We start from the raw sequence: 12403 nt of genomic DNA, 5'->3' as shown, positions 1-12403 counted from the left end.
TTAAAAAATGGTCTCTTAATTCTCTTTGAACATCATACAAATGTGATGTCTCATTTCCATTGAAATCCGTATAAATACGTTATTTCATTCTCTCTGAGTCCATTTGAAAATGGTCTTTTCTTTTGAACATCATGCAAATATGATGTCTCATTATCTTGGAATCCGTATAAATACGGAATTCCATTCTCTTCAAGCCATTCGAAAGTGGTCTCTTATTCTCTTTGAGCATCATACAAATGTGATGTCTCATTTCCTTGGAATCTGTATAAATACGGTATTCCATTCTCTTCAAACCATTCAAAAATGGTCTCTTATTCTCTTTGAGCATCATACAAATATGATGTCTCATTCCTTTGGAATCCATATAAATACGGTGAATCATTCTCTCCAGGTCCAATCGAAAGTGGTCTCTTACTCTCTTGAGAGTCGTATAAATACGGTATCTCATCCTTTTCAGTTTGTTCAAAAATAGTCTCTTATTCCTCTTTGGGATCCATACAAATATGGTTGCTCATTCTTTGGGAGACCGTACAAAGACGGTGTCTCATTCTGATATCTCATTCCTTGTGGGCCTGTATAACTACGGTGTCTCATTCTTATCGAGTCCGTACAGATACGGTCTCTTAGCCCTTCGAACCCGTACAAATGCGAGGCCTCATTCTTGTTAAATCCATTCGAAATGATATCTAGTGTCCATATAAATATGTCTGAGCTCATTCAAAAATGATGCTTCATTTTCATTAAAAATCTTTCGAAAGTTATCAATTATTCTCTCTAAGACCATTTGAGAATGGCGTCTCATTTCCTTGGAAACCGTTCAAAAACGGTATTCCTTTCCCTCCGAAAATCCGTTTGAAAATGGTATCCGATTCCTTCATTGCCCGTTCGAAAACGGCGCCGCATCATAATCATCTTTTGTTCTGGATTGCATGATTTTTGCACCCAGAATAAATCCGATTCTCTGTTATTCTAAACTGCCATCTCATGGTGTTTAGAGTAAATGATTTTGACATATGTTCAAATTCTAGGATTTCATCTAGGGTCTTGCATTATGTTAGGTTGCATTGTGTCTAGAGAGTCCTTTGTCGATCAAAGCTACGCAAAATGGCACTGTCACTTTTGCTTTGGTATTCAATGACTACGTCATCTCTACCAAAGAGGGGCATCTGTAGACACCCCCATTTTGCTCTGCCTTAGTCAACAAAGAAGTGAGTATTTTTCTATCAGTTTTCCAGTATTTTCTATTTCCGTGTCAGTCTCTTTTGTGTGGAATTCGGATTGCTTTAGTGATCCCAAGTTCACAAAAAGATGAATTAAAATCAATAATAAAAATGCACACGTCAATCGCGTGAGTACGAGAGACCAAGAGAGAGCGTGGCGGCCCGCGCCCCACCCCTCTAGCGGGATCGGGTCCCACAGAATGATGAATAAGGTGTTATAATTGTAAGAAGATGAGACATAAAAGATCGGAGTGTCCACTTCTCAAGTTATCTTCCTCGAAGTACAAGGGAAAGAAGAAAGATTGGAAGAAGAACAAGGACCTTGTAGCCGCTTGGGATGCTTCTAGCACTTCGGGAAAAGGCTCAAGTGAAGGGGAAGCTAATAAGGATGATCTTTGCTTCATGATACTCACCCATGAAGATGAGGTAAATTCTAACCCCTCTTGTAATTCATCAAGTAGTGATAGTGGAAACATATCTTATGATGAATTGTGCATTACCTTGCATTCTCAAATTTCAAAAAATAAAGTTCTTAAAAAATCTATTTCAAAATTAGAAAATGAACTTGATGTTTTGAAAAATGAATCTTCTTATTCCATATCTCAAGCTAAAGTAAAAATTAAAAATTTCAAACTTGAGATTGAAACCCTTAAGGGTAGTTTGGATGAGAAATCTTGCCAAATTATTAAACTCCAAAATATGGCAAGCTCTTCCAAATCTTATGAAGATGACTCTAATAATTTTTTAAATCAAATAACACATCTTCATAATGAAAATGAAATGTTAAGATTATGTTTCCATGGATTCCTAAATGGTGATAAAATTATTGACATAATCTTGAAGAAGGCTAGTCATAGACCTAATCATGTATTATATGATATGACTAGTCTATCTAACCCTCATGTTAGATGCCACTATTGTGGAATAAATTGGTCACTACCAATTCCAATGTGCATGTAAGATTAGGGATTGTGGTGGAACCAAGAAAGCTTGGGTTCCCAAAGCCCCCATATGATTCTCTTCATATGTTTTTAGATTAGGGGCTTGCACTTAAAATTGAATATCTTTTTATGGTTATTTAAATATCCCCTCTTATATTGAATTTGTGTTCCAAATAGGGGGAGTTCTAGGTTTGTCTTTTTCCTTGAAAAAGGGGGAGCTTAAAATTGTAAATTTCATCCATTTGATTTTCTTTTACCCCATCTTTTTGATTGATGCTAAAGGGAGAGAAAAATCTAGTGTAAGAAAATATATGTATGCTTTTATTGGAAAATCTCTTGTGCTTGTCATCATAAAAAAGGGAGAGATTGTAAGCCCAATGGTTTCCACCTTGGCATTCCCATATTCTTTTAATGATTCCAATACACAAGTGATTTTATATCAATAATGTGTTTGATTGTCTAAGTTGTAGATCATGATTGTGTTAAGACAAGATTGCTTGGATTGAGGCCAAGAAGCTCTCATTGGATCGCATTCGGAAGGCTAAAGACATCGGAGATCCAAGATGCATGAAGACTTGAAGCATCGCAATTGAAGATCGAAGTCATTTTAGAATGTATAAGATCCAATCCTAGTTTAGGTGTTAAGAGGCATGAATAAAGTAATCACACACCCCTAATGGACTAACATGTTTAAGTGATTGTCCTTGTGGTGTTCCAAGCCTTTGGAACCCTCATAAAAATCCCAACCACGTATAAAATGTGGAAGTCTTGAAGCCCAAAACAAACAGCAAAACATATTTGAATACCAGCTGGAATTAGGCTTCTCGGAACTCCGAGAAAGTTCTCGAAGCTCCAAGAAATGGTCCAGTAACATTTTTCCAACTTCTGTTTTGTAAGCCCAAGGGTTCCCCATGGGTTTATTCAATCACCTTGTTTTGATGATTAACAAACGCAAATTGATTAGTCGTTTATGGACTAATCATTTGCCTTGAGTGTTGTGCTTTAGACATGTCCTGCACAAGTCAAATCATACCAGCACACACCTTGTTGGCCTATGCTTGAAGATGAACCAAACACAATGGCAAAAGAGCTCGGAACATACTTGGACCAATCACACCTTGGAGGTACCAAGGAGAAGCTCATCATCAACCATCTGAAAGCATTGAACAAACAAAGGAAAAATAATGAAGGCCAAAGCTTGTGGATCAACACTTGCAAAAGAGCTTGAACCAAATGGTGGCATCATCCTTGGAAGGTGTCAAGCAAAGAAGCTCAACCTTGAAGATCCCAAAGCAAGCCATGCACTCAAAGAGAAGATCAAGCAATGGCTACCTCAAGAGTTCATTCAAGAGAATGGTAAAAAGGGTAGATTGTATCACCTATCTCTCTTGTGTTTTCTCTTATCAAGGCACATCTTAAAACCCCTAAAAATATGTTTTTCAAAGAGACTAACACACCCTTTGAGGACTTAAATGGATAAGTGAATGGCCATGGTGGTGTACCAATATGTTGGGACCCATATGGCATTCAACACAAGAATGAACAAAATAGAGTTCCGAAGCAACAACCTGGACCAGCAACTAAATCCTATCAAAACTTATTTAAAATATTTTCAAATATTTTTGAAAATATTTTTAACAGATATCTCTCATTTTTTTCATATCCGTAGAGTATAGGAACGTCAAAATCCGACCAGAAATGAGGGAGATATGAATTTTACAAGTTCGACACTGTTTGCTGGAAACCAGTTTCGGAACTCCGAGAAATGCTCCAGGTTCTAAAAATAAAAGCTCTGTTTGAATTCTCGGAACTCCGAGAAATATTTTTCTTTAAAAAAATATAGCCGTTGGGGTGCAACGGCTAGTTGATTTTTTTACCCAGTTTTGACTGTTTTACCCCCCAAACGGTCACATTGAGTTGGGACTTTATATATACTCATTCAAGGGTCCAAAACACATGAGGAACATTGTCCAACTCTAATAAACCCTAGAAATCTATTTGTGAATCATTTTTTGGGTTAATCTCTCACCAATCCTTCATTGTGCCTTGACTTTGGGAAAATCCACTTGAGATTGGTTAGGTTTAAACTTGTTTATCTTTGAGAGCATCCTTGGTGCTACAACTTGTAATCAAGCCTAGTAAGAGGCTAATACTTCTTCTTCTTCTTTATTCGATCGGTGGCAAGGGCATCCGTTGTTTTTAATTCCCTTGGGTGAAGCGCTTAGAATTCGGTGGAGAAGGAGAGTCATTATAAAGGTGGAAGGGCATCCTCATTTAATTCCCTTGGAGTGTAAAAGCCTTGGAGCCGGGCGTCGTGGAGGTCTCAATAGTGGAAATCCTCAAGTGCGACCTTGAGTAGAGTGTTAGGAGAAGCGAAGCCCTCTCTCCGTGGTGAGGATTGCCACCAAGGTTAAAGGCAATTGGAATTGTAATTGGCACCGATCTTTGCCGAAGTTAAGAAGATCAACATAGTGAAGCCATCAACAAGTTTGGTTGGTGGAGTGGAGTAGGCCTCGTGTTTTGAGGACCGAACCACTTTAAATCTCGGGTGCACTCTCTCTTATCTCTTGCTTTACATTTGCATTGCACTTAGGATTTAACTTGTATGCTTAATTGTCCTTTTGATCTCTTAAATCTTCAAAATTGGGTTAGAGTTTTCAAAAGCTTAAAACTTGTTAGTAACCTAATTTTCCCTCCTCATAAGTTGCCATTAGAATAGTACTTGGGCCTACCCTTGGAATTTCAGGAGGATTGATCCTTCCCTCGAAGTGGATCAAGACAATGATCTTCCCTCTAAGAAGATCAATCACGTTACGAACCATTCGGGTTCGTAACATTTGGTATCAGAGCAGTTAGATCTGGCCTCATGCCGACGAAAATCGAAGAAATAATGGATGGATGGGAGGAGGAGATAAGAGAGTTCAAAAGGCAACTTGCGTTTATGAATGCCAATTTCAACAAGATGGCATTATCACTTGGCGTGAAAATAGAAGAACCTCCATGTCTGCAGAAGCTAATAAAAGAGTTCAACAGAGCGCCGTCGAGAAGGCTTGCACAGTGAAAAAGAAAAGGCGAAACAGAAAAAGTGGAGAAAAGAAGAAAAGAGAAAGAAAGCAGATAAAAGAAAAAGTGGAGAAGCCACAACAGAAAGTCGTATTTGATTTTCAATGTAGTCGAGTTCGACGAGTTCACCATCGAAAAATCCGTCGCTCATCTCACACAGTTCAACACCATCAAGAAGATCCTCATCCTCGATCTTCCATGCATCAGAATTACAAACATTTCAAGAAAACATGGCAAAAGAGCTTTGATAAACAACACGACGAAATCCATTTGAAGATGGAGCTGCTGCGACCCTTGGTGGTGACATGCGAAATGATGACCAATTGCAAGATGAAGAGAAGAAGAAAGAGAGCAAGAAAAAATAAGAGAAGAGACAAGATTTTTGGAAAGTCCTGCCCAAAATCTCATTTTTCACCAACTGTTGAATGTATAATCCCCAACCATGAGGACAAGGTTGATTTCAAGACGGGTGGAATGTTACGTGCCTAGATGGGTGCTACTATAGTAGAATAAATTAGTTTCGATTTAGGATATGTCAGATCTTTGAAGATCTGTTTATTGGATTGCTTGTACGGTAAATTAGGCAAGTAGGGTGGATTAAGTAATTAGAATTGATTTGGATACTAGCAAAGATTAGATTAGTCTTTATTTAGTTATTTCCATTGTTATCATAAGATCTTTCTATGTTTATCCTTTGAGTGTTTTATTTAAACACTCATTTGCTTTTCTATAATTTAATGAAGAAATCATCTTAGAAATTGTTTCTTTTTGCACAAAGGAGGATTAATCCTTCCCTCGAAGTGGATCAAGAGGCTGATCTTCCTTCTAAGAAGATCAATCACGTTACGAACCATTCAGGTTCTTAACAAGGTGATGGGGAGAAGATGTTCGAGTGGGTTGTGGTGGCAATGGAGGCTGGTGGTGGTTGTGGAGGTAGTCGGCCGGCAAGGGGTAACGAATCAGAGAAGTCTTCGCTCTCTCTCTCTCTCTCTCTCTCTCTCTCCCTCCCTCTGCTTCTCCTCTCTCGAATTTTTTTTCCTCTTGATTCAGCCCCTAAGACCCTAAAAAATCGAGAGATGTGGTGGGAGAGTTGGTGGCCGGTAGGCGGCAGTGGACCGGTGGTCGGCGATCGGAGAGGGAAGGTGGGCACTTGTGCTAGGGTTTTGTAATCGTGAGGGAGAGAAAACCAAAGAAAGTAAAGAGAAATAGAGAATCGACATGTTAGTCATTTTAGTGTTTAGTTGTTTGATTCCTATCCCTAAGTCTATGGGTAACCCGCGGTCACGGGTACGGGTTGGGTACATGTCTTTTTTTTTTATGGGTAAGGAAATTGTTACCCGTACCGGAATTTAGCTGCGGGTCGGGTGTACCCGCGGGTACGGGTGCCAATTTGCCGGGTCTACATTAGACCATGTAGTCTAACGTTGGAGAACCAATAAAAACCCACATCCTATTTGATACATAAATAGTATGAACCTGTTTTAGCTACAATAATGGCTACTCTTACAGTAGCCTCTAAAGTTCCATCCACCACTCACCTATCTCCTTCTCAATCAAATTATTTTAGTTCTCATCGCAAACCCACCATCCCCACCGTCCAAAATTCAGGCACTACCCATCTCTCCATCAATTTTTCTCCCGCACAAAACACAACACAGAGGTTCAGTTCTCATGATAATTTCCTTAACTTACTTCAGGGGTCTCTAGGCTCAGACGATTATGCTTTTTCTATTGAATCTTGCAATTCCCTCAATTTGGGTAGACAAATTCACGCCCACACCCTCAAAACAGGATTTGGTGGGCATGAGTTCTTAGAAACAAAGCTATTGCAAATGTATGGTAGGTGTGGAAGTGTTGAGAGTGCAAGTTTATTGTTTGATAAAATGCCCTTTAGAAACATGTACTCTTGGGCAGTTATTCTTACTGTATATACTGATCATGGGTACTTTGAGGAAACTTTTTTACTGTTCCAACAAATGCAAGTTCAAGGAATTGAGTTTGAATTTTTCATCTTTCCCATAGTTTTGAAGGCTTGTAGCGGTTTGAGTGCTCTAGACTTAGGGATCCTGTTGCATGGATTTGTAATAAAGGGGGAGTTTGTCTCAAATATCTATGTGGGTAATGCTCTAATAGACATGTATGGTAAATGTGGGTGTTTGGGTAGTGCAAGAAAGGTGTTTGAAAATATGCCTGAAAGGGACTGTGTTTCTTGGAATTCTATGGTTACTGGTTGTGCAGCTAATGGGATGGTCTTTGAAGCATTGGGTTTATTAGAAAATATGCAATTATTGGGTAATCTGAAACCTAATCTTGTTTCATGGAGTGCGGCGATCGGTGGATTTTCTCAAAATGGGTATGACAAGGAGGCCATTGAGCTACTTAGTCGAATGCAATTGGCCGGAGTTAAGCCGAATGCTCGGACATTGGCCAGTGCATTGCCTGCTTGTGCAAGATTACAGACTCTAAGCATAGGCAAGGAAATCCATGGCTATATAACAAGACATGAGTACACGTCAAACTCTTTCGTGGTTAACGGATTGGTCGATGTGTATCGGAGGTGTGCTGATATGAACAATGCCCTAAAGATCTTTTTGAAGTTCTCAATGAGAAATCTTGTCTCTTACAATACCATGATTGTTGGGTATTGTGAGAATGGTGAGATGAGTAAAGCCAGAGAGTTTTTTTATGACATGGAGCTTGTCAGGATAAAAAAGGACACCATTTCATGGAATTCATTAATTTCGGGTTATGTAGACAATGGGCAATTTGATGAAGCCTTAAATATGTTTAGAAATATGCATATGGAGGAAGGAATTGAGGGTGATTCCTTTACCTTAGGGAGTGTCCTTAGTGCTTGTGCAGATAGGGCTGCTCTTAGACAAGGGAAACAAATACATTCCTACGCAATTGCTAGAGGGATACAGTCTAACAACTTTGTGGGTGGTGCACTGGTAGAGATGTACTGTAAAGTTGGAGATCTAGTGGCTGCTCAAATGGCATTCGACGAAATAATCGAAAGGGATACAGCAACATGGAATGCACTGATATCTGGCTACGCCCGTTGTAATCAAATGGAGTGCATCCAAAAGCTTCTTGATAAGATGAAAAAAGATGGGTTACATCCAAATATCTATACATGGAACGGAATTTTAACAGGATATGTGGAGAATGGACACAATGAATTGGCTCTGCAACTGTTCTCTGAGATCCAAAATACTCTAAATTTGAAACCTGATGTATATACTGTAGGCATAATTCTACATGCGTGCTCGAGGTTGGCAGCCATTGGAAGAGGGAAACAGGTTCACGCTCATTCTGTTAGATGTTGTTACGACAAACATGTTCATATGGGGGCAACCCTGGTTGACATGTATGCCAAATGTGGGAGTATCAGACATTCATGGATGGCCTATAACAGGATATCACAGCATAATTTGGTGTCGCGAAACTCTATGCTTGTAGGATTTGCTATGCATGGGCTTAAGAAAGAGGGGATTTCTCTCTTCCATCAAATGCTGGGAGACGGGATCAGACCCGATAAAGTAACATTCCTATCTGTTCTATCTTTATGTGCTCATGCAGGCTCGGTCGACGAAGGTCGAGAGTACTTTGATTTGATGGGAAATTATGATATAAAACCAACGCTAAAGCACTATACATGTATGGTGGATCTATTCAGTCGGCACGGCCAGCTGAGTGAGGCATATGAGCTTGTTGAGAAAATGCCGGCGGAGCCGGATGCAATAATGTGGAGTTCTTTGCTAAGTGGGTGTGTTATTCATGGCAATGTTGAGTTGGGTGAAATTGCGGCAAATAGGCTAATTGAATTGGAAGGTGGGAATACTGGAAACTATGTTTTGCTAGCGAATTTGTATGCTTTTGCTGGGAGATGGGATGATCTTGCTAGAATAAGGCAGATTATTAAAGACAGTGGAATGCATAGGAGCCCTGGATGTAGTTGGATAGAGGACCGAGATCAGATTCATGTCTTTCTTGCTAGTGATAGATCTCACAAACAAACAGATGACATCTATACAACCTTGGAGAGCCTGACCTTGCATATGAGAAAAGAAGGTTACTCAATGGAAACTTGTATTAGTTAGTATGGTTATCAAGAGAATTTCTTGACAGACAGTCTTCAGGAAGAGAGTTTTATGAGTTCTTTCCATAGTTGAAAAGTAGAGATTCGGGAATAATGAGAAATGTTTGTAAAGAGTTCAGGGAAATTCAGAAAAGAAAACATGTGCTTTTCTATTTATAACATGTATATTGTTGATCTACTCAGTTCTTTTTAATTAACACATAGGAGAAAACATGGGATGCTGGTTAAGTGCATTGGTTCATTAGATTAGGACATGGGTTCACTTCCCACTGATTTCTCACAAGATTTATGAAACATACAGAGAAATTGATGAATTTGAAATTACAATTTAATTTAAAATCACATTAAAGAGAAATTTTAAGGGAAAATGACTTAGAAATTGCATTTTATTTCTGAAATGATAGGTGGTTGTACTTTCAACTTTCTTGCATTGGGATGGTGTCGTACAGTCCAAAAGATCCTTTTGCCTCAAGTGCATATAAAGCATAAAAATGCCCTCTTCTCAATTTTTTTCTATTTTTTCATCTTCACCCCGCCAACGACCATCCCTGCAACTCATAAGATGAGGAAGAGGAAGGAGAAGAGGAGGAAGAAGGACAAAAGAAGAATCAATGCCGTAAAAAATGAAAAAGAGGGAGAAGGAAAAAAGAAGAATTGGCACAAGAAAAAATGGAAGATACCGGAAAAATGAAAAAAAAAGAGGAAGAAGGAAAAAAGGAAAAAAGAAGAATCGACACCGCAAAAAATGGAAGACGCTAAAAAAAATGGAAAATGTGAAGAAAAAGAAGAAAAAAAGAAGAATCGATGCTGGAAAAAATGGAAGACACCGGAAAAATGAAAAAGTGGGGTCGAAGTTAGAAACAAGTGGGGTCATCTAGGAAAAGGTGGGGTCCTGCAGGGAACAACTAGGGTCGTGTACATTTGGAGTGAACATGCACACTAATGTAAAAGACCCAACACGTTTACTAAGGTGACCCCACTTTTGACCGATCTGAGCCCATATTTACCGAGGTGACCCCACTTCAGTCCTAAATCACTGAGACACCTATAAAATTCCTAGTGTTGTTATAGATCTGGATAGCGACATGTGAAATAAAGAATCCTAGCCCAATTTCATTTGCATTGCATGAAGTTTTGTTGGAAAATTCGTTAATCTAGAGATGATCTAAGCGCAAGAATAGTTCACTGGTAGAATGTGACAGAGAACAATGGTAGTGACTCTCAATCAAGGTTTTAAATTTCGAATTTCGGGTTTCGGTGGAGAATGAAACCGAAATCGGGTAAACCCGAATCTTACAAAATTTCGGAAGATCGAAATTTCATTTTTCCTGAAATTTCAGTCCTAAATTTAAGGAAAATCCCAAAAAATCTGGAATTTTAACATTATTTAATATTCTTCTGAAATTACGGTTGAAATTTCGATAATTTCGGCTGAAATTTTAGGACGAGATAAAATATCAATTTATTAGTTTCGTTGATTGCGCCCGAAATTTCGGTTTAGGTGAGGACCGAAACGCATTCCAAAACCGGAATTTAAAACCTTGCTCATAGACAGCTACTGTGTAATTTGGTTTGAGCTGCTTGAATTTTCTCTGGCCGAATTTATTCCATTGAGAAACCTTTGATCCTATGGTTTCAGCTACACACTTGAAAGCAAGAAGGTTACAGGGAAGTCGAACCAGTGTGCTTTGATTAAATTGAATCGAGATCCACTAAAGCTCAGCCAATTAAGTCTCTTAAACTGAACAGGAAACAAGCTTGGATCCAGAGGTCTAAGTTGAATTTGTAGTAATCCTTTCTCATATTTTGTTTCAGTTCAGACACTACGACATCCGACAGGGGAAGTCGAACCAGTGTGCTTTGATTAAATGGAATCGAAATCCACTAAAACTCAGCCAATTAAGTCTCTTAAACTGAACACGAAACACACTTGGATCCAGAGCTCTAAGTTGAATTCGTAGTAATCCCAACTCATATGTTGTTTCAGTTCAGACACTACGACATCAGACAAGGAAGTCGAACCAGTGTGCTTCGATTAAATGGAATCGAGATCCTCTAAAGCTCAGCCAATTAAGTCGCTTAAATTGAACAGGAAACAAGCTTGGATCCAGATGTCTAAGTTGAATTCGTAGTAATCCTAACTCTTATTTTGTTTCAGCACTACGAGATCTGACCAAACTCTTAAATTGTTCTTAAAGAATCCTTATCTGAATCTTAACTATTGATGGGGTGTAAAAATACAGCAGCCTGTTAGCTGCCGACACGTGGCTAGAGGAGGGCCCACCGCAGACCAGCCTATTAGCTGCCGACACGTGTCTCTAGGGGGGCTCACCGCAGACCCCGCGTCAGCAGGGGTAGTTTGGTAATTACCACAGAGTAGGTGAGCCTGAACCTATAGCTGGTCGACACCTGTCTTGGAGCATTAACTCCCCAACTACCCCGAATTTTCTCTATAAAAGGGCCTCCAAAGCTCATAAATAAGGGTATTGAATTCTCACCCACCACTCTTAAACTCCCTCTTCACTCCGGCTCATACTGACTTGAGTGCCGAAGGGCCTGTCCGGAGTACACTCCGGGTCGGTCATTCTGACCTCGTTTGCTTCTGTGCAGAACACAGCTCATCCGGACTCTACTTCCCTTCACCTCAGCTCCTCGGGCCCTCCAGCTCGGCTCTTACGTTACTGCCATATCTGCTAACCGATTTCGGGCCTAACAGATTGGCGCCATCCGTGGGACTCCAGAACTAAAAGCTGTTCTCAGACATCTCACAAAAATGGCAGGGCGCAAGAGCGCGCGGATACCTACTGCATGGACTGCCCAAGCCGTGCTACCTCGCAGGACCCGGAGCGAGCGAATCGCCTCGCTGGTGGTGGCAGCTTCTGCTACCGCCGAGCAGAGCCTTGCTCGCTCGGAGCACCTCAACACCATGCCCACTCCGGAGCAAGTTCAAGCTCTCTTTCGGCAAATGACAGCTCTCGTTGGGCAGTACCAGCAGCTACTCCAGGCGCCTCCCCAACCTCCTCCAGAAGCTCCACGACCTGTCCAAGAGAGGCCAGATATCCACAGGGGAGAGTCAT

At 40.1% G+C, this 12403-nt stretch overlaps 1 protein-coding gene across 1 annotated transcript; it reads left to right on the top strand.

Moving 5' to 3' along the window:
* The first annotated feature begins 6650 nt into the window (after positions 1–6650).
* Positions 6651–9504, top strand: LOC143883664 (pentatricopeptide repeat-containing protein At3g16610-like). Its single transcript, XM_077386995.1, has one exon. It carries the CDS (start codon positions 6718–6720, stop codon positions 9325–9327), a length of 2610 nt encoding a protein of 869 aa, XP_077243110.1. The 5' UTR covers positions 6651–6717; the 3' UTR covers positions 9328–9504.
* Positions 9505–12403: the final 2899 nt, after the last annotated feature.

The sequence above is a fragment of the Tasmannia lanceolata genome, unplaced genomic scaffold, assembly GCF_043159265.1.
Source record: "Tasmannia lanceolata isolate RefF3 unplaced genomic scaffold, GAP_Taslan_0.1 ptg000008l, whole genome shotgun sequence".
Taxonomy (NCBI): Eukaryota; Viridiplantae; Streptophyta; class Magnoliopsida; order Canellales; family Winteraceae; genus Tasmannia; species Tasmannia lanceolata.
Note: the sequence above shows the minus strand (reverse complement) of the source record. Positions and strands in the feature narration are given on the sequence as shown.

Bases quoted from the DNA above. Each gene is read 5' to 3' on its own strand.
- LOC143883664 (XM_077386995.1), top strand. From the start codon at position 6,718: ATGGCTACTCTTACAGTAGCCTCTAAAGTTCCATCCACCACTCACCTA.